General features: G+C 47.1%; 1 protein-coding gene across 3 annotated transcripts in view; it reads right to left on the reverse strand.

The window, feature by feature from the left end:
* Positions 1 to 26,543, reverse strand: part of CCDC180 (coiled-coil domain containing 180) — a 159,136-nt gene that overhangs the window by 11,186 nt on the left and 121,407 nt on the right. For all 3 annotated transcript variants that reach the window (XM_068248980.1, XM_068248978.1, XM_068248979.1), the window contains 7 exons: positions 26,408 to 26,516; positions 17,162 to 17,236; positions 16,990 to 17,056; positions 13,972 to 14,116; positions 13,570 to 13,730; positions 11,748 to 11,885; positions 7,690 to 7,801 (listed from right to left, as the gene is read on the reverse strand). In XM_068248980.1, coding sequence (XP_068105081.1) covers positions 7,690 to 7,801; positions 11,748 to 11,885; positions 13,570 to 13,730; positions 13,972 to 14,116; positions 16,990 to 17,056; positions 17,162 to 17,236; positions 26,408 to 26,516 — 807 coding nt within the window. The remainder of the gene's footprint in view (positions 1 to 7,689; positions 7,802 to 11,747; positions 11,886 to 13,569; positions 13,731 to 13,971; positions 14,117 to 16,989; positions 17,057 to 17,161; positions 17,237 to 26,407; positions 26,517 to 26,543) is intronic.

Consider the following 26,543-nt stretch of genomic DNA (forward strand, 5'->3'; position numbering starts at 1 on the left):
TCTGAATCGCAGTCGTTGTCGTGTCTGCTTGAGGCAGGTAAGACCACCACTTCCTCCTTCATTTTTTGCCAATTAAGTTGGTTTTTAAGCTCATTTAATCTAATTTTATACTTTTGGCGCCTCTGTTCCTTATATACATACTTCAATGCATATACAGTATGCCACCGAGCCGAGACAATTAAACTGTAAAAATGTACAAAGTAGATTTAAATATAAAATAAAACTGGGATTTCTTAAAAAGTAATTTTTAGGAAGAAGAGGACAGAAACAATTGTTTATCTCATCAGATCCCGAGCCAAAATCAGATACTTACCTGAAGAGAGTGAAGCCTCAGGATCCTATTTACGCTTCTCTTGGTCGTCTGATGTTCCCGACGCTGAGTGCTGCCCATCTCCACATCAAGGCCGCGTAGCTCCTCTTCTTGCAGTACGGCCGTGCAGTAGAACGTTAGTGAGCAGGGACACGCATGCACAGTAGCACAGAGCCCGCGGCTCCGACTTACTGCACATGCACGGGCGTGCTCGCGTGGCTGTGTAGCCAGCCACACTGCAAGAAGAGGAACTGCGCAGCCCTGATATGATTGGTGACAATACCTTGTTGCTAATCTTGTAGGGGTTCTCAGCAACCGGGGACTTCAGAATATAGAGGGGAGCCTCAACCGAATCCTTTCTTTAGGTAAGTATACCTTTAAGCCCCACACACATGTGAGGACTGTCACACGGCAAGGATTGGGACTCAATCCCTCTGCCGACAGCGCAGGGCTGAGGCTGTAAAGATGCATTGCAATTTTTTCTTATGATTTTTTTCTTTAAAGGACTTACGAGGCCAAATTCTGCCCCCAAAACCTAAAAAAAGTTAACTACCTGCATGGGTTTGTATGGCACGGAGGACGCCGTCCGCGCCCTCCGTGCCGTTCCGCCTGGTCCCCTCTGCGCAATAGCCCCCCGAAAGGCTGCGACCCCACGGTCCGGGTCGGGATCTGCAGCCTGCAGAAAGATGGCCGCCGGAGCTGGCCACGGCTGCGCAGTCCGCATAGCCGCTACTGCGGCTGCGCAGCTCTAGGGCCAACCCTCCGATCCACGCTGCCTTTTACGTGGATCGGGGGGTTGGCCCTGGAGCTGCGCAGCTGCAGTAGCGGCTATGCGGACTGCGCAGCCGTGGCCAGCTCCGGCGGCCATCTTTCTGCAGGCTGCAGATCCCGACCCGGACCGTGGGGTCGCAGCCTTTCGGGGGGCTATTGTGCAGAGGGGACCAGGCGGAACGGCACGGAGGGCGCGGACGGCGTCCTCCGTGCCATACAAACCCATGCAGGTAGTTAACTTTTTTTAGGTTTTGGGGGCAGAATTTGGCCTCGTAAGTCCTTTAACCACTTCAGGACCACAGTCTTTCTACCCCTTAAGGACCAGGCACTTTTTTTCCATTCAGACCACTGCAGCTTTCACGGTTTATTGCTCGGTCATACAACCTACCACCTAAATGAATTTTACCTCCTTTTCTTGTCACTAATAAAGCTTTCTTTTGATGCTATTTGATTGCTCCTGCGATTTTTACTTTTTATTATATTCATCAAAAAAGACATGAATTTTGGCAAAAAAATGATTTTTTTAACTTTCTGTGCTGACATTTTTCAAATAAAGTAAAATTTCTGTATACATGCAGCGCGAAAAATGTGGACAAACATGTTTTTGATAAAAAAAACCCCATTCAGTGTATATTTATTGGTTTGGGTAAAAGTTATAGCGTTTACAAACTATGGTGCCAAAAGTGAATTTTCCCATTTTCAAGCATCTCTGACTTTTCTGCGCACCTGTCAGGTTTCATGAGGGGCTAAAATTCCAGGATAGTACAAATACCCCCCAAATGACCCCATTTTGGAAAGAAGACATCCCAAAGTATTCAGTGAAAGGCATGGTGAGTTCATAGAAGATTTTATTTTTTGTCACAAGTTAGCGGAAAATGACACTTTCTGACAAAAAAAAGAAAAAAAAAAGTTTCCATTTCTTCTAACTTGCAACAAAAAAAAATGAAATCTGCCACGGACTCACTATGCTCCTCTCTGAATACCTTGAAGTGTCTACTTTCCAAAATGGGGTCATTTGTGGGGTGTGTTCACTGTCCTGGCATTTTGGGGGGTGCCTAATTGTAAGCACCCCTGTAAAGCCTAAAGATGCTCATTGGACTTTTGGCCCCTTAGCGCAGTTAGGCTGCAAAAAAGTGCCACACATGTGGTATTGCCGTACTCAGGAGAAGTAGTATAATGTGTTTTGGGGTGTATTTTTACACATACCCATGCTGGGTGGGAGAAATATCTCCATAAATGACAATTGTTTTATTTTTTTTACACACAATTGTCTATTTATAGAGATATTTCTGCCACTCAGCATGGGTATGTGGAAAAATACACCCCAAAACACATTATACTACTTCTCCTGAGTACGGCGATACCACATGTGTGGCACTTTTTTGCACCCTAACTGCGCTAAGGGGCCCAAAGTTCAATGAGTACCTTTAGGATTTCACAGGTCATTTTGAGAAATTTCGTTTCAAGACTACTCCTCACGGTTTAGGGCCCCTAAAATGCCAGGACAGTATAGGAACCCCACAAATTACCCCATTTTAGAAAGAAGACACCCCAAGGTATTCCGTTAGGAGGATGGTGAGTTCATAGAAGATTTTATTTTTTTGGCACAAGTTAGCGGAAATTGATTTTAATTGTTTTTTTTCACAAAGTGTCATTTTCCGCTAACTTGTGACAAAAAATAAAATCTTCTATGAACTCACCATACTCCTAACGGAATACCTTGGGGTGTCTTCTTTCTAAAATGGGGTCATTTGTGGGGTTCCTATACTGCCCTGGCATTTTAGGGGCCCTAAACCGTGAGGAGTAGTCTTGAAACCAAATGTCGCAAAATGACCTGTGAAATCCTAAAGGTACTCATTGGACTTTGGGCCTCTTAGCGCACTTAGGGTGCAAAAAAGTGCCACACATGTGGTACCGCCGTACTCAGGAGAAGTAGTATAATGTGTTTTGGGGTGTATTTTTACACATACCCATGCTGGGTGGGAGAAATATCTCTGTAAATGACAATTGTTTGATTTTTTTTTACACACAATTGTCCTTTTACAGAGAGATTTCTCCCACCCAGCATGGGTATGTGTAAAAATACACCCCAAAACACAATATACTACTTCTTCTGAGTACGGCGATACCACATGTGTGACACTTTTTTGCAACCTAGGTGCGCTAAGGGGCCTAACGTCCTATTCACAGGTCATTTTGAGGCCTTTGGATTCTAGACTACTGCTCACAGTTTAGGGCCCCTTAAATGCCAGGGCAGTATAGGAACCCCACAAGTGACCTCATTTTAGAAAGAAGACACCCCAAGGTATTCTGTTAGGAGTATGGTGAGTTCATAGAAGATTTTTTTTTTGTCACAAGTTAGCGGAAAATGACACTTTGTGAAAAAAAAAACCAATACATATCAATTTCCGCTAACTTGTGACAAAAAATAAAATCTTCTATGAACTCATCATACACCTAACAGAATACCTTGGGGTGTCTTCTTTCTAAAATGGGGTCACTTGTGGGGTTCCTATACTGCCCTGGCATTTTACGGGCCCAAAACTGTGAGTAGTCTGGAAACCAAATTTCTCAAAATGACTGATCAGGGGTATAAGCATCTGCAAATTTTGATGACAGGTGGTCTATGAGGGGGCAAATTTTGTGGAACCGGTCATAAGCAGGGTGGCCTCTTAGATGACAGGATGTTTTGGGCCTGATCTGATGGATAGGAGTGCTAGGGGGTGACAGGAGGTGATTGATGGGTGTCTCAGGGGGCGGTTAGAGGGGAAAATAGATGCAATCAATGCACTGGGGAGGTGATCGGAAGGGGGTCTGAGGGGGACCTGAGGGTTTGGCCGAGTGATCAGGAGCCCACACGGGGCAAATTAGGGCCTGATCTGATGGGTAGGTGTGCTAGGGGGTGACAGGAGGTGATTGATGGGTGTCTCAAGGTGTGATTAGAGGGGGGAAATAGATGCAAGCAATGCACTAGCGAGGTGATCAGGGCTGGGGTCTGAGGACGTTCTGAGGTGTGGGCGGGTGATTGGGTGCCCGCAAGGGGCAGATTAGGGTCTAATCTGATGGGTAACCGTGACAGGTGGTGATAGGGGGTGATTGATGGGTAATTAGTGGGTGTTTAGAGGAGAGAAGAGATGTAAACACTGCACTTGGGAGGTGATCTGATGTCGGATCTGCGGGCGATCTATTGGTGTGGGTGGGTGATCAGATTGCCCGCAAGGGGCAGGTTAGGGGCTGATTGATGGGTGGCAGTGACAGGGGGTGATTGATGGGTGGCAGTGACAGGGGGTGATTGATAGGTGATTGACAGGTGATCAGTGGGTTATTACAGGGAATAACAGATGTAAATATTGCACTGGCGAATTGATAAAGGGGGGTCTGAGGGCAATCTGAGCGTGTGGGCGGGTGATTGGGTGCCCGCAAGGGGTAGATTAGGGTCTAATCTGATGGGTAACAGTGACAGGTGGTGATAGGGGGTGATTGATAGGTGATTGATGGGTAATTAGTGGGTGTTTAGAGGAGAGAATAGATGTAAACAATGGATTTGGGAGGTGATCTGATGTCGGATCTGCGGGCGATCTATTGGTGTGGGTGGGTGATCAGATTGCCCGCAAGGGGCAGGTTAGGGGCTGATTGATGGGTGGCAGTGACAGGGGGTGATTGATGGGTGGCAGTGACAGGGGGTGATTGATAGGTGATTGACAGGTGATCAGTGGGTTATTACAGGGAATAACAGATGTAAATATTGCACTGGCGAATTGATAAAGGGGGGTCTGAGGGCAATCTGAGCGTGTGGGCGGGTGATTGGGTGCCCGCAAGGGGTAGATTAGGGTCTAATCTGATGGGTAACAGTGACAGGTGGTGATAGGGGGTGATTGATAGGTGATTGATGGGTAATTAGTGGGTGTTTAGAGGAGAGAATAGATGTAAACAATGGATTTGGGAGGTGATCTGATGACGGATCTGCGGGCGATCTATTGGTGTGGGTGGGTGATCAGATTGCCCGCAAGGGGCAGGTTAGGGGCTGATTGATCGGTAGCAGAGACAGGGGGTGATTGACTGGTGATTGACGGGTGATTGACAGGTGATTGACAGGTGATCAGGGGGGATAGATGCATACAGTACACGGGGGGAGGGGTCTGGGGGGGGGGGGGGGTCCTGGGGAGAATCTGAGGGGTGGGGGGGTGATCAGGAGGGGGCAGTGGGCAGGGGGGGGATAAAAAAAAAATAGCGTTGACAGATAGTGACAGGGAGTGATTGATGGGTGATTAGGGGGGTGACTGGGTGCAAACAGTGGTCTGGGGGGTGGGCAGGGGGGGGTCTGAGGGGTGCTGTGGGCGATCAGGGGGCAGGGGGAGGGAAATCAGTGTGCTTGGGTGTAGACTAGGGTGGCTGCAGCCTGCCCTGGTGGTCCCTCGGACACTGGGACCACCAGGGCAGGAGGCAGCCAGTATAATAGGCTTTGTATACATTACAAAGCCTATTATACAATGTAAGTGCGGCGATCCGGGTGCTAGTAACCCGCCGGCGCTTCCGAACGGCCGGCGGGTTACTACGAGCGGTGGGCGGAGCCAGTCCCCGGCGGCTGATCGCGTCACGAATGACGCGATCGCCGCATAACCACTCCCGCAGCCGCCCCCGCCGATGGGCGTATTGCGGTCGTTTGGGCCCGGACTTTGCCGCCGCCCATCGGCTGGGGGCGGTCCTTAAGTGGTTAAGTCAAGTCGTCATCAAATTATTGCTGAAATGATGCACTGTATGTATTCAGTTCTGTGGCCCCATAGCAGCAATGTAATGCCATGCGGGGTGCGTAAGGTTAATTCGGAGCTCTGGCGGTTGCTGGACCCCCAATTACACCTCCCTCTAAGTTGCGACGACTCAGAGGAGGTATAGTATTAAACGCCGCCGGGGAGTTTAGCGGCAGCCGTCATTCAGCTCTCCTGGCGCCCAACTCACCCGTAGAGTACATATATGTATGCTCTGCTATGCCTTGAGAGCTATACGGCTTCTAGAAACTGGTACGTATGTATGTATGCATTATTTTTGGTGGTCATTATAAGAAAACTAGTAGGCGGAAGCCCGTTACAATAACGGGCTCTAGGCGTCCATAACAACTCTTCTCCCCTCCCACCCATGTCACCGCCGTTGCATGTCAGCGCGCCCAAAACACGCACCACGGACCCGCGCGCGCACACGCCAACCCCCTGGCCCCGTCCTTCTCCTGTCCCAACGGCCGCCCGCGTGCCACACATGCGCAGTAGCGCAAAGGCACGGACACAGGGACAGGAGAGGACGCATGGGGTTTACTGTATAGGATGTTAGCAGATATTTTAGCAATTGGCATCCTGATCATATCCTTCTTATATGTAATTTTTGTATATATTATTTGAATATTATCACAAGAATACATTATACTTAAGAGAAAACATTTTAGTCTGCATGTTCTAATTATTTCAAACTTTGGGGTATGCTGTTACAAATCTATATGTAAGCTAACGGTGGTTAATAACCCATGCAATTAACTTCGAAGTAGTAACGCAAAATTTGAGTTGTACTTCCTAAATAAGTTAGGTATCTTGTATAATGTATAGGAGCTGGCAGCAGAGGGCAGAGAGGGAACAGCAATGGCGGCGCTACACTGGGGAATGCTGGGGCACTGGCCCCCCTAGGAATCACTGTGACACCCCCACCCCCCTGCTCAGTTAACTGTTTCCAGGCTCCAGCAGCCTACAATTAACAGGATAGTGTCTATAAATGTCAGCCTGAGTGTATGTTAGTGTTAAGTAAAGCAAGGGTCTTATCTATTTGCCATAAATACCTCACAATCCTTGCAAGATCCCTTGTAATTAATGTATCTGGACGACATATTTGCAAAAGAAATTAGCCAATACATGGTAGTCTCCGGATTCAAAACTTCCTGTCTGTAAAATACAAGCTCTAGTCTGCAGTAATGCTTACACACATCATTTTTCTCCCGTCTGCCTCTTCCCCCTCCCCTTGCTAGTAGGGTCGTGCGTGAGGCTGGGAGCTGGAGTGATTTGTCTGTGATGTGTCCACATAGGAGCAGCAGCACTTGCTTGCAACTAAGGATTAAAGCATGCCAGCCAACTAGCCAAGTACATCTGTAGGTAACTTTTCTTCAACAATAGCACCATCATTTGGACAATCTGCTCTGCTCAAAAGCCTCTGAGTTCTGTTTGTGATATTTACATTTGGTTCCTATCATTGCTGAACTAGTTGGCCTTAATTTTATCACCTGAGTTAGGCAAATAATATCCGAACACAGTGAATCCAGCGCAGGAGACTTGAACGCACAGAGAGTAACGTCGGTGCTGTCAGAAGATGGAGCTGAAGTTACTTTTAAAACACAATAATTCGACTTCCAGCAATTGCTGGAAGCTGAATTATTTAATTCCCCACCATCCATGGCGGCCTGGAGGGGGAATAGTATTTAACACGGCCGGGAACTTGTGCAGCAGCAGGATCAGCCATATACCGGCTGTATCCTGTGCCAAAATGTGAAGCTGTAGCCGCCACTGGGATTCAGGGACAATATATTAATATTAGATTCTCGTCAGAGGCAGTCGTTATTACATGGCTTTACTCACTGGCCGTCAAGACGTCATCCACAGTTAGCGTCTCATCCAGGTCCAGCAGAATGCTCTCACCGAGGGATGCCAAGGATGTGACAAAACGATCTGTGTTCTCCAAGACACACGCCTGCAACCGACATAGAAAACTTCTAAGAACTTCTGCGCAGACTGTGCACGACAATTTTACAGTTACTACCGATGCCAGAGCAGCGCATGTTGCCTAATTAGCGCCACCTGTGTTACCTGAGTAACGCGAGCTGCGCTAAATAGGCAACACGCACTACACTGTCATCGGTAGTAGCGGCACAAGTACCTTGCACTACCTGCGGTCCCAGGAGAAACAATTGCTGTATATACTCGTATATAAGCCGACCCGCATATAAGCCGACCCCCCAACTTTTACCTGAAAAAACAGGGGAAAATGATTGACCCCCATATAAGCCGGGGGTAGGAAATGCTGGCCGCCTTATTCCCCTAGTGTGTCCCAGTATAGCTAGTAAAGTGCCCAGTATGGGTAGGTAGTGCCCCAGTATAGCTAGTATAGTGCCCAGTATAGCTAGTATAGTGCTCAGTTTAGCTAGTATAGTGCTCAGTATAGCTAGTATAGTGCCCCAGTTTAGCTAGTATAGTGCTCAGTATAGCTAGTATAGTGCTCAGTATAGCTAGTATAGTGCTCAGTATAGCTAGTATAGTGCCCCAGTTTAGCTAGTATAGTGCCCCAGTTTAGCTAGTATAGTGCTCAGTATAGCTAGTATAGTGCTCAGTATAGCTAGTATAGTGCCCCAGTTTAGCTAGTATAGTGCTCAGTATAGCTAGTATAGTGCCCCAGTTTAGCTAGTATAGTGCTCAGTATAGCTAGTATAGTGCCCCAGTTTAGCTAGTATAGTGCTCAGTATAGCTAGTATATTGCTCAGTATAGCTAGTATAGTGCCCCAGTTTAGCTAGTATAGTCCTCAGTATAGCTAGTATAGTGCCCCAGTTTAGCTAGTATAGTGCTCAGTATAGCTAGTAAAGTGCTCAGTATAGCTAGTAAAGTGCTCAGTATAGCTAGTATAGTGCTCAGTATAGCTAGTATAGTGCCCAGTATAGCTAGTATAGTGTCCCAGTTTAGCTAGTATAGTGCTCAGTATAGCTAGTATAGTGCCCCAGTTTAGCTAGTATAGTGCTCAGTATAGCTAGTATAGTGCCCCAGTTTAGCTAGTATAGTGCTCAGTATAGCTAGTAAAGTGCTCAGTATAGCTAGTAAAGTGCTCAGTATAGCTAGTATAGTGCTCAGTATAGCTAGTATAGTGCCCAGTATAGCTAGTATAGTGCCCCAGTTTAGCTAGTATAGTGCTCAGTATAGCTAGTATAGTGCCCCAGTTTAGCTAGTATAGTGCTCAGTATAGCTAGTATAGTGCCTAGTGTAGTGCCCTGCCCCGCACGCTCCCTCCCTCCCTCCGCAGCCGCTGCTGCTATTACCTGCTTTAGGCAGCGGCCGCTTCCTAATCCGGGTTCCCCTCTTCATCCTGCGGACTCCGTAAGTGTATCACAGCAGCGCGCCCGGCGCTGCTGCTGTGACGATAAAGGGGCCAGGAAAGAGCGGTTCCCCTGGTAACGGCGAACCGCTCTTTCCTGCCTCCTGCATCGTCACAGCAGCAGCGCCGGGCGCGCTGCTGCGATACACTTACGGAGTCCGCAGGATGAAGAGGGGAACCCGGATTAGGAAGCGGCCGCTGCCTAAAGCAGGTAATTTAGCAGCAGCGGCGGCCGTGGAGGGAGGGAGGGGGCGAGCGAGCGGGCGGGCGGGCGCAGACCACCACCCACGACTCGCATACAAGCCGACCCCCCAACTTTTGGCCCCCTTTTTGGGGGTCAAAAATTCGGCTTGTATGCGAGTATATACGGTATATGTATTTATAATTAGAGAACCTACCTCTTTATGAAAGGCCCTAATTACCAAAGCAGCTCAACTCTGTGCGCCCCCTGTAGCACCTGTTATCGACATGGTTATAGCTGCAATACTATACTTTAGTCCGAGGGCGTATAGTGGTAATTGGTGTGCCAGAAATCACCGGACCCCAAATTACTCCCCCCCACCCCATAGTTGCTACGACTAGGAGAGGTAATAGTATTTATAGCTGCAGCGATATAATATGTACTCCTATGTTTACCAAGTATCCGCTATTATGGGTAACATAGGTGTCCCAATAGTCTACCCAAATATGGCTGCTCATTTGGATACTGTTGACCGAAAAATACCTGACCTGACTGTACAAATTCAGCAAAATTGCTCTGAAGAGCACTGCTGAATATTTGTGGTTAATAGCAAAGCCCCCATATATGGGATTCCTTCATTTTAAGGGATCCCGTTGGTCAGTGTACAAGCCAATAGGAAACTCCGGCAGCAAATTTAAAGATGATTTTGCCGGGCTTTGCCATAGGTGAGCGCGGATCCGCAGTTCGGGGAGTTTGAATAAGTTTGGCAGGCACCAGGAGTGCTGTGGGTGGGAACTGGCGAGGGTAGGGTGTGTTACGTGTGTCGTGGAGGACGTCAGCTTTAAGTGTCCTTAATGGTAAGTATTCATGTTTAATTAAGAATAATAAAGGACTTTTCTTGTGGATGCATTTTAATTTCATATTTAACTATTTGTGGAAATAGGTAAAGGGTACATTAATACCTCTATACACATTTCCCCGGGGGGGGGGGGGGGGGGACAAAACAAAAAACAGATACTTACCTAAGGAGAGGGAAGGATCTGGGTGCTATAGAGCGTATCCATTTCTCTCTTCATCCCATCATTCCCCCGCAGGCTCCTCCATTTAAGGAGTACCAGATGCGAAACTAAAGCTGTACTGGGTGGGGGGGGGTTGGGGCATAACCCTCATCACGCCTCCCGTTCCCCTCCATCCCCCGCCGCTATTCGCCGATTCGTATCGTTGTCCTGGGCAACTTCGGCGACTCCATACCTGGACATACTGCGCTGCGCATGCGTACTATGCCTGTTCTGCTCCCCTGTGGCTGCGCCGAGTGACATCACAGGACAGGAGCATGCTCGCTCACCAGCGTCTCCAATCAGCCCTCACTCCAGGACACAGAAGCGAGGGCGCTCCTGTCCTGTGACGTCACTATGTGGCCACAGGGCAGCAGAACGGACATACTGCGTATGCGTGGAGCAGTATGGCCGGTTTCGGATTTGCCGAAGTCGCCCAGGACAACAGGACGGACCAGAGAAAATCGGCGGGGAATGGTAGGGAACGGGAGGCGTGGTGAGTATTTGATTATGCCCACCTACCCAGTGCAGCTTCAATTTATACCAGATACTTTCGTATCTGGTATCCATTAAATCTCCCACCACGGGAGGCTTCGGCAGTCTTTGGGAGCCCGAATGCTCCCCGAAGACGGGCGGCTCTGTACTGCACATGCGCGAGTGTACGAGAGAGGCCGCTCACGCATGTGCAGTATGGAGCCCAAGTGCTCCTGAAGACAGGTCGGCTCTATACTCTGCAGGAGCGAGTGCGCAAGAGAGGGTGCTCACGCATGTGCAGTATGGAGCCCGAATGCTCCCCGAAGACAGGCGGCTCTGTACTGCACACACGCGAGTGTGCAAGAGAGGAAGCTCACGCATGTGCAGTATGGAGCAAGTGCTCCCAAAGACTTCCGAAGCCCACCTGCCGCGGAAGAGAGCAGTCTCTGACTAACTGTAGAGCCAGTGCAAGAATGACGGGATGAGGAGAGGAACAGGAAGGTTCTATAGGACTCAGAGCCTTCCCTCTCCCTTGGTGAGTATCTATTTATTTTTGGCTTCAGACTCCCTTTAACTAATGGTACGTACCTTATTCCCGGTTAATCAAGTGTTATAAAGAGCTTATTTTGTGGATGCCTTTTTATCTCATTTTTAACTCTTTGTAAAAATGGGTAAGGGATACATTAGTACTCGTATACTCATTTTCTGGGGGGGGGGGGGGGGTACGGGGGGGAGGGCATATGAGGGTTCCTTTGTTAAATAATCAGAAGCAAAGCTATTCAAGTAACACTAATCTCTGCTAGAAAACTATGAGCTTTGAAAGAGGGAGTCAGTACTATGTTCCACCTGCAAACATTCAGAATTGCGCTCAATCCCCTCCTCCTCTTCCTGCTGCCTCCTCTCTTCCCTCCGGCACATCTCCTCCAGAGTCTGACAGTTATCAGGGTGTCCCAAGCTTGGCCTCAGCACGTTCTTCATCTCCTCCTGGAAAAGCAGAGCAGAAGGTCTCATCTGGCTACAACTACTCTCTATTTAAACATTCATTACCGAGACAGTAACAAGACAAAGTGAGAAAAGTACAGGACGGTGTTAGGATCAAACAAAAACATTACAGATACTTCTGGTTCCTGATCATCCATGAAGAACTGGGGACAGGCTCGAATTTTCCTCACAGGAGCCTATAGGCACAGATGTCCTGGTACCATAGACTTTGCCCTCCATGAACCTACAAACCCCAGCTGAACAACAACGCAAGTGATGCCACCTCTCCCTTACTTTCCCTGCCTGTCATAGGTAGCTACAGGTGTCCCTCAGTATTAGGTTGCCAGAGGTAACCTAATTATTGGGTAGTTAGAGGTTCCCCTTAACAATCTGCTCAGTGGAATTCCGAGAGCAGGGTAAGTAACCTCTCATTTACACTCTGCATAGGGGAGGAAGGAGGGAGGCACTCAGGGAGGGGAGTGAATTGCCATTCCATCATCAGGCGCCTGTAGGCATGTGCCTACAGTGCCTTATGGTAAATCCGGCCCTGACTGGGGAGGTAATTAGCCAGACTCATCGTCCCAACAGGCACGTCACCTTAATTTCAGGGGTTGAAGGGGGGGGTCATTTTAGGCCAATATTTAAATCAGATTAATATTAATGTGGGATTCATGGTTTAAGTAGAAGCAGTAGAGTGTTGTACTGTGTTAGCCATCAGTAAATGCAAGATTGTTTGAATCAGGATGATACCATTGAAACATTATTGCTTCTATTGGTAAAAGAGAAGCTCTTAAATGTAAAAAAAAAAGTTTGCATTAACATGTATTTCCCTTACAAGTGGCAGAAAAATCAATATGGCCACACTTGCCGTAGGAAGTGGTCAAGGAGGAAGGTCAAGGAGGAGCAGGATGGAGTACCTGCTTTTGGCTTTGGCAAGGGTAAGGTCGTTGACCACCTTGGCAAAAGCTGTTTCTGTTGAGTGTGCAGGTCGAAATACAGATTGTAGGGAGTCAAGTAGGGGACAGGTGCTGGGGTAATGGAGTAAGGAATTGTTGTTGAGGGTTGAGCTAAGCGATTAAAGTCAGTATTAAGCTATGTACACACATCAGACTAAAACCAACCAGGGCAACCAACAAGGATCTTCTCGGACAAAAATCTAGTGTGTATACTGGATTCCCCCAGCATCACTTAAGGAACTGGTATGCTTGATCTTTGGCACCATCAGACACACAAGCACACACTGTGCGTACTGCCCTAAAACCCACGAGAAACTGCTCCGTTGTGCACAGCATGTCCTTCCTCCTCCTTTCCATAGCACCAGACACATAGCTAACCTCCAGGCTAGCAGCACATCTGTAAAGCCTTGGCCATTAACTATCCTTCATTGGTACGTGGAGAAAATAAGTGATATGGAAAGGGCAGGGAAAAAGGTTATTGTTAGAGTCAGGATAGGGTCTTGGAGATATATATTGTATATATATGATATAAGATTGTAGCTTTTCTGAAATTGCAAGAGGGATTATGTTATGTAAGTACTCCTAGAAAAACAGCTCAGTTCTGCCTTGTTCAGAGGAAAGCAGCCCACTCCATCTTGATAATCTACCAATGGGACTTCCAAATAAAAATAAATCTATCAAGTGTCACTTGGTTCTTCTGCACCACACACATAGAACCATGAATGAAGCACCTTAGTTTGGTTCCACTTATCCAGTTCTTTCCTGAAGATCAGACGTATCTCTTCTACATTAGTCTGTAGGACCTCCAGGTGCTGCTGCCGATGGTTATCTATTACTAGCTTTGGAACATCACATAACTGCTTCTCGAATTCCACCAGCTGCTCCCGAAATTCTGTGAGGACAAACATAAATGTTTCTGAGAATATAAAAACAGCTGCCAACGATTTGTGTGACTCTGGGAAGAGTCCACAGAAACTCTGACCAACAAGAGGCCCTCCTGCTAAGGTGGTATAAGAAGCACCATCTTGTCTATACCAGATGTGATGACATTTGAGGTCTTCTTCAGCAACTGAAGAGCCGCAAGTTGCCTGAGATTTAACGTACGGCATAAATATGCTAAAAAGGCGTCTTACCCAGTAAGCAGTTGTTGAGATATTCCAAGGCCTGCTTCTCATAGGACTGAAGCTTCAACACCAACATGTCTGCGCAGTCCTCAAATGTGTCCTGCAGCAAGTCTGGGCGTCCGATGGGACGGCGGTCCTTCTTTTTATAAAACTCCTAAGATAAATACAACACTGTGAATTCCTAGAGCAGAAGCGTGCTTTTTGTAATTACAGTACTAAGTGTTTTTCAGCTATCACTACTCTATTCATCAGTAAAAAATGTAAAGTAAAAGTGGGGGAAAAACTGAGGGTGAGCCTAATAGAAAGGAAGCTACCCTCAAATACACACACACATGCTCGCTCACACGCGCGCACACACACACACACACACACACGCTCACACACGCAAACGAACCCACGTGCAAAACATCTATACTAACATTTCAGAATAAGGGCAGGCTATTCTAACCATAGCTGAAAGTCTAAGGCATGGAACACACTTTCAAGAATTAGTGGATAATCATTTACCAATTTTACCACATGAGTAGATTGTGTAGGTAATCTCTCATAGTACAAGGAGGTGATAACATTTGTCATTGATTGGTCAATCAAAATTGAAAGTGTGTGCCAGGTTTAAATGATTGGCCAATATTACCACCTCCATGTAGATTTGGGGTCAACAGATTTTGAATGCAGTGAACGGATTGTGTAAATGAACTCTCATACTACATGGCAGAGGTAATGTTGGTCAGTGATTAGGCAATCAAAATTGAAAACTGTGTACCAGGCTTAAAAGGAAACCACAATGTCACAGATAGTTTCCGATCTTTGGCCATTACTGAAGACAATCGCCCAAAATCTGCAGCTACTCCCATTCCGCCTTTAGCCCAGGAACGTAACTAGAAATCATTAGGCCTCCCAGCAAAACTTTAGATGCTGTGATGATTGTGTGACTTCAGATGTAGTGTTTGGTACATTTTGCGCTCCCCACCCCTACCAGACAACATTACTAGCACATTATTAGGCAGCCTTTCTGTCCCCTTCAGATAGATGTAATAACTTTGTGCCCCCCCCCCATCCAGACAAATTATTAGGTAGTCTCTATACATTCCTCCCCCCCCCCCCCCCCAAACAGATAGCTGTACATGTAACCTCTGTACTTTCCTCCCCCTTTACATAGCGGCATTGTGCAGCCTTTGGTGCAGAGACAACTCCTCCCCCCCTTCCATAGCACTATTCAACAGCCTTCATTCTTGGCCCCTATCCTCCCCTTTGATGACAGTGATTCAATCTGCTAGGAAAATTGACAAGTGTCAAGCATCTTACGGCCCCTTCCAGACCTGATCCTGCTTCTATCAGCTTTGGGCAGCTGGTTCCATCAATATTCTGAAAGTCCTGATTCTTGTTCCAGCAACTATATGCAGCCAACTCTACGCTAGTTCTGTCAACGAGGCCCCATCCAGTCCTGAGCCTGCCAGCTTTTCAACATCCTGTGCTTCTGCTAGCCCAGCCTAATCTGATGTTACCCCCAGTACAATCACTTGGCTGATCCACCGCATAGCTCTCACTTTAAGCTTAGACTGCTAGGAAAGGTCCTTCACCTGACTAGTCCATGACAACCGTCCCCCTTGTACTGTTCTGAATGGCTGTATATGGTCTAGAAGGAGCATCATTCTTCTATTTTGCCAGAATCTACCTGCTAATACTGCATCCCAGTCCAACTCAGCCCAAGGAGCCCTGTGGAATTTTGCCAAGTACTGGAACTTAGGTCACTGATGAAAGGTTCTTTCTTGAACAAAAAATAATTAGGAGTTTTCCAAATTGTTGCAAAAGATGGAAGTCCGTAGATTTTGGTAAGTAATACAGGCTAAAGTTTACATCAGCATTTGGATGATAGAACACTAAGACCCAACAAAAGTTTTCAGAACCCCCCCCCCACTCCACCCCAGTTGTTTCTCTCTCATGATACCAATTGTATTAACCTTATCTTACCTCTAAGGGCTCTTTCACACTAGAGGCTGCGGTAGAAAAGGCTGAAACTCAGCCTTTTGCTTAAAGAGAGTCTGAAGCGAGAATAAATCTCGCTTCAGACCTCATAGTCAGCAGGGGCATGTGTGCCGCTGCTAAAACACCGCTATCCCGCGGCTAAACGGGGGTCCCTTACCCCCCGAAATCCCCTCCGAGCAGCGCATCCCCTCTTCCGGATTGAGGCAGGGCTAACCGCCGCAGCCCTGCCTCACGCGCGTCTGTCAGCGCGTATCTCCGCCTCTCCCCCGCCCCTCTCAGTCTTCCTTCGCTGAGAGGGGCGGGGGAGAGGCGGCGATGCGCCGCTGATAGACGGCGCTGAGAGGCAGGGCTGCAGCCGTTAGCCCTGCCTCAAGAGCAGCAAAATCTACGACCAAGATGGTCGTAGATTTTGCAGGGGGGGGGGGGGGTTGGGGGGTCAGGGACCCTCGTTTAGCCGTGGGATAGTGGCGTTTTAGCAAGGGCACACATGCCCCTGCTGACTATGAGACAAGAAGCGAGATTTATTCTCGCTTCAGTGTCTCTTTAACGCCAATACATAGCGTTTTCAAAGCGTTCTACAGCTCATATGAAAACGTCCTCTTTTTTTTTCTATAAAAATAAGTGAACAAGTCAGCTGTAAAACGCTTTGAAAACGCTTTGAAAACGCTGAAGTTGGCGTTTTCCATTGACTATCATTGAAACGCCAACAGCCAACTTCGGCTGTAAACAGCCCTGAAAAAGCTCCGGGGAGCTTCAAAACGCAACGCCCAAAAAAGCTGCTTTAGGTGTGAAAGGTAAAATGAAAGTCTATGGAGTTTTATTTTACCTTGGAAAACGCCAACTATGGTCTTGGCTGTAAAACGCCAAAACTAGCCTCTGGTGTGAAAGAGCCCTAAGAGTTACTGTTCTAGGAAGGAATGAGGAAGAAAGAACCTACAGTTATAAAGTACCAATTTGAAAGGTCCATTCTCATGAAATTTTATACAATTGGAGGTAGGGGATTTTTCATTTGTGGGGGAAGAACCAAGATATAACGGTTACCTCTGCCATGTATAGAAGGTTGTAGTTGCTCTCCCACAGAATAGACGTCAGGATTCCCTTAAAATGGCTATAGAAAAAAAACACACAAAGATGAGGTGCAGAGTTCCTCTCTAGGTATGATAGCTGTAGACTCACACATAAGCTATCTAAATGATCGTATTCTGTAACATACTCTGATTCCTCTTTCTGCTCCCCGAACACCTGGTATTTCTTGTCAAACCGTGAGGGCTTCACCAATTTCCGAAGGCTGTAAAGGAACAAAGAATGTCAGAGAGGCTAGGGTTTGGGATCCATGTTGCTTCATTAACCTGACCAAACACAGGCCAAAAATAGCCAGAATATGGTTGTCTTGTCCTCATCTCTGTATTACTTTAACTATACAAATGATTTGGACATATCCTCACATTCCCTGGAATGGACACTTGGACCACAGATCATGTGTATGAACATGCTCAAAGTGCCTGATCCAGGAGGAGACTGTTTTAAGCATGAGACATGCTTGGAGCACTTATAACAAAGCTCCTCTCTGTCCTCATCTGACCTATGACCTGAGGAAGCGGGAATATCATGCAAAATGCGTTGTCTTTTCCTGTGTCCAATAAAATGATTATCTTTAAGCCTCCAGCCTGAGGTGAGATTGTTTCATTATCCAATTTTATCCATTGAATAATACATTGGGGCACCTCCTCAAATTTTATATGCAAACATAATGCTAGTTGTATACAGTTTGGAAGTGGGCCAATCAAATACACTTGAAAATTCAAGCTCCATACAATTCTCAGGAAATCTGCATGACAGACAGACGTTATTAACATCTTACTGACCATCTCTATTAGCTCTATGTGGGTTGAGAAACAATCCAGTTAGGGATATTTTTTTCTGTGACTGGAAATCAATTAGGAAGTGCTGATCAAGTCCAGTTTTATACCACTTCATGCGGCACAGAGCTAAGTGGTAGTAAGGGCCGGTTTAAGCTGCAAAGGTAAACTGCCCACCCGCCTTCCCACCAAAGTCAGCCCCCTCGGGACCCCCAATCTGGCCCACCAGACCTCCACCGCAATTACGACATTTGTGATCCACTTGCGGCATTGCAGCACTGCATAGGGGATGCAGTGGCCACACGCGCCTACTGCTCGTACCAGGTGACTGCTCCTAGCCAACGAGTGGTCACCTGGTACGAGCAGTAGGCAATGCAAGGAATTGTGGGGGCTATAGTGCGGATGCGTGTGGCCTCTGCATCCCCTACACAGCGCTGCAATGCCATGCAGCCAGCCATCCATATTGCAGGGGCCCCAGGAGAAGGTGGGGGGAGGCCACCTAGAGTTCCAGTGGCGCAGGCACTCGGCAACTGTCGGGGGCTCTAGGGTAGGGTTGCCCGTCGGATTCCGCGGAATTGAGATTTCCGCAATTCCGGACGGAAATTGGCAGTTCCGTTCCGGTGAGCCGGAACGGAGCATCTATAGCGGTAATCGGTAAATAGCGGAATTTCTATGTGAATTTCCTCAGAATTTAGAGCCATCGGAAATTAAAAGCCAACCAGAAGTGTGTAAAAGCTGCACTTACTGTTAGGCAAAATTTTAAAGCCAATCAGAGGGATCGGAAGGGATAGACCCATCACAGAAGCTTAAAACATGCTGATTTCTGCATTAAAATCAGAATTTCTGCACCAATTAGAGTCTTAACAAAAACCAACCAATCCTACGTTAGCAACCAGCTCCTAGCTACCTATCATCAGCTATCCCACCCATTTTGTATATAAGAGAGGTGTGACAGTCACGAAGCTTGTGGATTTCAGTCTGGTGTTTTGGAGAGAGGAGAGACAGACCCATATTAGTTGTTTCAACATAAAACAATAGTTTTTTTAAAGACTGTATATAAAACAAAAGTCTTTTTAAAGACTGTGAGAGAGAATTAGACTGAGTGTGAGCTATTAGTAGCAGTAGTAGCTAGATGTATTTGTGAGAGAGTGACAGTAGATTGTTAGTTTGAGTGATAGATTGTAGTGGTGTACTAGTAGTTGCTGTGTGGAGAGGGTTAGAGAGAGCCATCCAGGCCGCAGGCTTCGTGTTTGACAGAGTGAGAGAGTTAGGTGATTGATTAGATTTCTAAGTTCATTTATTTCCTTTTTGTTTTTGATTTATTATCTTTATTTCAACCCCTTATTTTCTTATCTATTTTTTAGTTCAAGTTAGGTGTATTTATTTTACTTTGGTTCTGTACCCTTCCCCAATAAACTTTTTTGGCCCCAGAACAATGGAGCGAGGGAGCGAGAGCAGCAACAATTTCCTGCCACTTCTAAAAGAAAATGGAGTGATGGTGGTGTTGGTGGATCACGTCAAGTACGTGATCAGGTTGAGGGTGGCAGCAGCAGCAGGAAGCGTTCCCCCCTGATCAGAGATGTCTTCCCTATGTTCGCACTCAGGAAAATTTTGACAGAGCATCAGGCGAAAATAGTTGTTGATTATTTCGATCAGGAACCCTCTACCCAGTCTGAGGAACGTGAAGCTAGTTGCAGCAGCACCAGTAGTGGACAGGTTCCTCATGACCAGAACCCGACCGCAGCTGCTTATCTTTGTTATAATTTAAGTAGGCCTCAGTTATTTTGCCTGAGGTTTAGGTAAAAGGCTTGTTCGCAGAGTAGAGTATACCTTTAAAGAGTTTTCAAAGATGCAGTCAGAAGCATCTCAGTGTCTGCTTGATGTGTGGGAGAGCTGGCAGGCAATCGGGGTAGAAGCTGATAACAGACAAAGTAGGATAAACCCAAACAACTATGTGCTCAAGACTAAAAAAGAAAAAGTATTCTTCATGAACTGTGAGGCATGGGAAGACAGTCTGGCACTATAGTATTTATTGTGCAAAAAGTGACACGAAGATGCAGGATCAAGGCATTAGCAGGATCTGACAATCATACAAAAAGTCATATGGCAATTCAAAAGTCATACCAATAGCATCTTTGGTGACGTCTGGGTGGAGGTGGAGAACAGCGGCGGTGGGTGCCAAAGGGTGCACGGCCTAACGACCGTTTCGCGTGGCTTACGCCAAGCTTTTTCTAAGGTGAATGTGCAACAATATTGGGAAGGCGGTGAAATGTTATAAAATGGACAGAAGAAACACTTCCGGTTCGCCGCTTAAGGTCCCGCCCTTTCCGGGAGTGTAAAAGAGCTTGGCCCAATCACTCATAGGCGTTGATGGAACGCATGGGTTTACGCGTGGAAGGCCGCGTGTACGCGTCATTAATGACGCAAGCACGCGCCGACCAGACGCGTCCAATGCAATCAAACTGGCTGGCAAGACATAATAGATACGCATGACAGATCATGCACAGGCGTAAAAGAGGACGCAAATGCGTGTCAATTATCGGTCATGCGCACTAGGTCCTGATGCGCACGGAGCTACAAATGAGTGCTCAGTCGTGCATAAAAACTGTCAGGGCGACTTCAGTTCTGCCATGCCTAGTATGGGCAATGGGAAAACTGGAGATGAGCAACATCTCAAAAGACGCTCAAAACAAAAATATGGTGGTAAACAACAGGACTAAGTATGGAGGTATTCTCACATACTTGGCTACATTAGCTTAAATACATTAAATAAAGCCAGCTTAAGAATGAGTAGGGACAGAAGACAAAAAGGGGAAAGGGACGGGGTGAGAAGAAGATGAGTGAACCCAAAGTGTGAAAGTGAGAAAAAAGAAAGAGTAGGAGGAAAGGAAGAGTGTGGGTACACTAGGGAGAACAAGAGATGGGGGTCGTTGGACGGCACCCAAAACGGAGAAGCAGCGAATCGAAACCCAAAATGGCATATCTCATACATGGGAAAGAATCAAATTTATTATTTATTATAAAAAATATATATATAAAGATTAGTTAAAAATATAAGAGAGTATTTAAGCCATCATGGGAATGGATGGGCAACAGGAGGTAGTCGTGGGGGCAGGAAATAAATGTGGCAGGATGATATCACCGAAATTGTTAAGGATCATGTACTATGTACCAACAGATCACCGATAGTTGGTGCTCTTTTGAAAGCGATCAAAGGTTGAGGAGGTAAAGAATTTTTCAAAACTTGGTCCTCCAACAGGAGAGACCAGTTTCTACTAAAGGACCACATGATTTGACTAGCCATGGGAGAGAAGTCAAAAGAAAAGACTCCTGATCTCTTGGTAGTTTTGTCCCGATGTCTCCTTTTAATAAGATCAGATCTATCTTTATTAAGGGCTCTTTTGATGGCCAAATCGAGATTGTGTTCGTCATAGCCTCGAATGAGGAGCCTCTGTTTTAGATCCTCTGCTTGGTGAAGAAAGTCCTGGAGTTCAGTGTTGTTCCTGCGTAAACGCAGGAACTGGCCGTAGGGAAGGGATTCTGTCACATGTTGTGGGTGATAGCTCTTGCAGTGCAAAATGGTATTAGAAGCAGTAGGTTTGCGGTAACTTTTGGTCACTATGCCCTCTTCCGTGGCGGCCAGTTCCAAATCAAGGAAGCTAATGCTTTCCATTGACCATTCCATGGTGAAGAGCATATTGACATTGTTACAGTTTAAATACTCCAAAAAGCACTGCAAAAGCGAGTGTCTGCTTGAAGCAGATGAATAACAAGCAGATACTGAGAACATGTTCCTGAAGGAAGGCCACAGGCCTACACTGCCCCAGACAAATGGACTACGAGAACAATCAACATAGGCCATATTTACAAAATACCACATTCCTGTATGTAAGCAAAAGGCATCATTAAATATTAATCGAGTAGGTGGGTATTATGACACCACGAGGGGTCTAAGCCAATAGTCGGGTCTCGGGGATGGCTAAGATGAGGTCACATTTAACTCTTTCCTAGTCGGTATTAAAGGTTCGGAGGGGCCGACGGAGGGCACTCTGATTCCTACTTTCATGCTCTCCATCTACTGGCTTCTACTGACTGGAACCTAATTATTTCCTTCTTTATGTAATCTGATATAATGTATGCTGTACATAGTTAGTCTAGATGTAACGTAGGATAGACAGGAGATCACCTGATTACAGTCACTAGGAAGGTAATCAAGAAGCTGCAACGCAACTGAATGACTAAATAAGTATCTGCTTGGCTAAGATATGATGAACTGTATCTGGATATCTGTGTACTTAATAAACTCCATCAAACTTTGAAGACGACTGAGAAAGTCTATCTCCTGCTTGCTGTGATGAGTCGTGTGTGCAACTCTCGCTGATGAGTTTGCTGGTGCCGGAGAAAAAGGTGATTTATAACAATCTTGACGAGGTTGCTTCCTCCCAGTACTCTCCTCCAGAATTAAAGCACACCTATGTCGATGAGAGAGATGTGCAGAAGGATTGTGACGAGGCACTGGAGGAGACCAGGGGACCAAGCTCCCAAGAAGTGGTGGGTTCTGTGGTGACAGAAATGGCCCCTGTGTTTTCTTCATCCAGTAATCCATCACAACTGGGAGCTTGTGTCACCACCAATCAACAGCACCACCAGTCAACTACAGAGGTGTTTCGTGGCCAGGTGGAGGGTCCAGAAGAGTCACTTATGGGTTCCAGAGCTTTGGTTGAACTGAATGATGTTTTGGATGATGAGGTGGCTGATCCAACGTGGTTGCCATCTGGTGGGTTAGGCACTAGCAGGCGTGAGCAGCATGGAGAAACAGAGCAGACGGTTGGCCAGCAGCCTGCAAGTACTTTCCCGTCTGTCAGTACCCACCAGTCCAAAGCTGAGCATCGACGTGCTAGAACAGGCCGCACCACTGTTCCACGTGCACGCACGTCCCCATCATGGAATTATTTTACTGTACTGGAAGAGGATGAATCCAGGGCAGTCTGTTCTGTGTGCCGTAAATCGGTGAGCAGAGGCAAATCGGGCAGCGGGTTCGGCACTTCAGGGCTGATAAGCCATCTGCGCAACCACCACAGACGGGAGTTTGAATATGTAAAGAATTACAATAAGATGGGTGGAGGAAAAGCAGCAGCAACAGGCCCCTCTTCTTATTTTTCTAGTCGTCTTGTTCCTATCCAACCTGCTCAGTCCCATTCTACTTCAAATCCCTCTGCATGCCAGGCTGGAAGAGGGCTCCAGACCTCGGCAAGCACCTCATCATCACCCTTGTTGGTTTCCTCTGAATCACCAGTGTTCCAGCATCAGGCCTCTGTACCAGAAATGTTGCAGAGGAAGCGGATGCTCCCTGCAACTGATCCGTTTGTTGTCAAAAATAATGCGCTCCTGGCAAGGCTATTGGGCCAACAGCTGCTGCCCTACCAGTTTGTGGACTGTGCCCCCTTCCGCAGACTGATGAACAGTGTTGCTCCACAATGGCGGATCCCCAGCTGCCATTATTTTGCCAGGAATGCTATCCTTGCCCTTCACCAGCACATTGTAGAGTGTGTCGGCCGGTCTATGGCTCGCTGTCGGTGGCAAGGTGCACTTCACTATGGATGGCTAGAGCAGCAGGCATGGGCAGGGAAAGTATCTAACTTTTACCGCCCATTGGGTCACCCTCCATGGTGGTGAGGAGGGTGCAAGATCTGGGGCATCTCAGCTGGTGATGCCGCCACGTGGGTTAAAGGGGAGGTCTGTTCTACTTCCCTCTGCTACCTGTTCTGTCCAAGGCCAGTCTGCCGTTGCTGAGCCTCCCAGCAAGTGGTCCCACTCCTACACTGGCCTGCAGCACCATCGATGCCAAGCAGTGCTGAAACTTAAATCCATGGACGAGAACAGGAAACCCGGATCTGTAATTCATGCAGCCTTACAGGATCAGATTCGGCAGTGGCTGCCCCCCCCCCCCCCCCCCGAAAACTGGAGACAAGTGTAATAGTGTCAATGGTGCCAACATGCTGTCCACTATTTCTGAAGGTACGTCTTCAACCTTGTAGTCCAGCAGTTCTTATGCACTTTTGATAGGTTGAAGGATGCTGTGGCCTCAGCACGAAAGGTGTCAGCCCGCAACCGCCACTGCAGCCTTGAAACTGCTGCAGCGCCGCCATAGCCTGCCACAGCACAGGCTTATTTCTGATTGTCCGACGCAGTGGAACTCCACCCTACACATGCTGGTGAGGTTGTGGGAGCAGCGAATGGCAGTCAGGCTATACCTGTCTCAGATATCTTCCTCCAGAACAGGGCCACTGGACTACATTACTGGGGACCAGTGGCAGCTGATTGGACAGGTCTGTAAAGTCTTGGAGCCGTTTGAGCAGGCAACAAAAGTGGTCAGTGAGGAGCACTGCAGCATATCAGAAGTGCTTTCTCTTGTCTTTATGCTGGAAAAGGCTCTTGACAAACTGCTCGGACAGGGGGAGGAAGCCTTACTGAACAGTGGTCAGTCAAGTGGGGGAGTGTGTGAGCATGCTCACGTCCTAGATGAGGAGGCAGAGCTTGTGGAAGCGGAAGAGCCCATTGTCCGGGGGTGGGAAAAAGATTCTGATGTGGAGCTGGAGCATGACGACAGTTCTGACAGCCAGGAAGAGGTGATTAATGGCAGACATCTCTTCCCTATAACTGCCCATATGCTCTAGTGCCTCCGTAAGGACCCCCGGATTAAAACTTTAAAATCAAGGCTCGACATGTGGGTGGCCACCATGTTAGATCCCCGGTGCAAGGGGAAAATGCGGCAATTCATACCCCCCTCCCAAGCAGACACCAGGAGGAGCCACATCCCGGATGCCCTTCTTCGTTGGGTAGAAGATGCGTTTCCTGAACCTGTATCCCGGGCCCAAGCTACCAAACCTCATCATACTCAGCAAATGTCTGGTGGTCCCACTCCCAGCAGCAGCACCATTAGCCAATCTGAGAACCTGCTGAGTATGTTGAAGGAATTTTATCAGCCAATGCCAGATACTCAGCAGCAGCACCACCGGCGGGCAAAGTAGTTACCGCCAGCTGCTGGCCCGTATTGTGAATGATTACTTGGGGTCGGCCAGTGCTCCAGACAATATGGAGACTAATGACGACCCCATGCAATATTGGGACAAACAATTGGATAACTGGCCTGAACTCGCTCAGTATGCACTGGAGGTTCTTGCATGCCCCGCCGCCAGTGTTCTTTCTGAGCGAGTATTTAGTGATGCAGGTGGGGTGGTCACCGACCAACGGACCCGTCTGTCCACAGACAATGTAAACATACTAACGTTCATAAAAATTAACGAGTCATGGATCAGTGATAATTACAAGGCCCCTCTCACTGATTCATGCTTAAGATTAGACAGACTAAATTAAAATGTTGCTGTTTTATCAAGCTTTAAATGGTCTCCCTCTCAAACTCTGCTGCCTATCACTATCATCACATATTTTTGCTTTTTAAGATCATAAAAATGCAGCTTTTGCAGCTGTCAGACGTTATATTCTATCCTAACCCTATGCTTTTGGCCTACAACTTCTCTTGCTGCTCCAAAATAAAAATTATAATGACTGCTGTGAAACCACCTCTAGGTCCCATGGCCTATGACAACTCCTGCTGCTCCAAACAAAAATTGTAATGACTGCCGTGGAACCACCTCTAGGTCTCATGGCCTACGACAACTCCTGCTGCTACAAAAAAAATTGTGATGACCGCCGTGGAACAACCTCTAGGTCCCATGGCCTACGATGTTTCAAAAACGTTGTTTCAAATGAGCCTGTGAGTAATACTTTCGGAAATCTACAGAAATCCTTTTAAAGGGAACCTAAACTGAGAAGGATGTGGATTATTCCTTTTAAAATAATACCAGTTGGCTGACTCTCCTGCTGATCCTCTGTCTCTAATACTTTTTGCCACAGCCCCTCAACAAGCATGCATATCAGGTGGTCTGACTGAAGTCAGACTGGATTAGCTGTATGCTTGTTTCAGTATTGTGATTCAGCCACCACTAAAGCCAAAGTTATCAGCAGGGCTGCCAGGGAACTGGTATTTGTTGAAAAGGAAACATCTATTAGGTTCCCTTTAACCTTTCATTGTGGAAATTGTATCGCCGGAATGCGGAATGTAGCGGTATTTCATTATAGCGGTAGGCGGAATTACTGCGATATCGTAAATCGCCTCTTCCGATCATCCCTACTCTGGGGCAATTGTCCCCTTTGCCTTAATGGCTGCACTGGCTCTGGAGGTAGACTATCCTCCTCACACCTTTCTTGGTCCACCTGATCTTATTAGGACAGATAAACTGTCCAAAATCAATTAAAAGTTTGTCAGTCGGACCTGCATGCCAGGTTTGATCAAAATCATCCAACCTCCCAGGAAATTGATCATCTATATGCCACCTTAAAATACATAAACTCAATATTGTCTGCAAGTGTGCATCCTCAAGTTGTATCTTCTGACCTCAAGCTCACCCCTTACCCAATGCCTAACTCTAACCTTACCACAAATACACTCCGACTTCAACTTCACCTGTGCGGAGTGGGTACAGTATATATTAATAATAAGACCAAAACTACCATTAGATGTATAAGCTATGCCATACCTCGGCGGTGCAAACTTGTTGTCCCCATCCATAATGCCAGGCTTTTTCTTGTTGGCGCTGCCGTTTCTAGATGGTGGGTGTGGCGCCATTGGCTGACCCGCCCTGGACACTGAAACATGAGAGACAGCTTGGTAAC

This window comes from Hyperolius riggenbachi, chromosome 8 (assembly GCF_040937935.1).
Source record: "Hyperolius riggenbachi isolate aHypRig1 chromosome 8, aHypRig1.pri, whole genome shotgun sequence".
NCBI lineage: Eukaryota > Metazoa > Chordata > Amphibia > Anura > Hyperoliidae > Hyperolius > Hyperolius riggenbachi.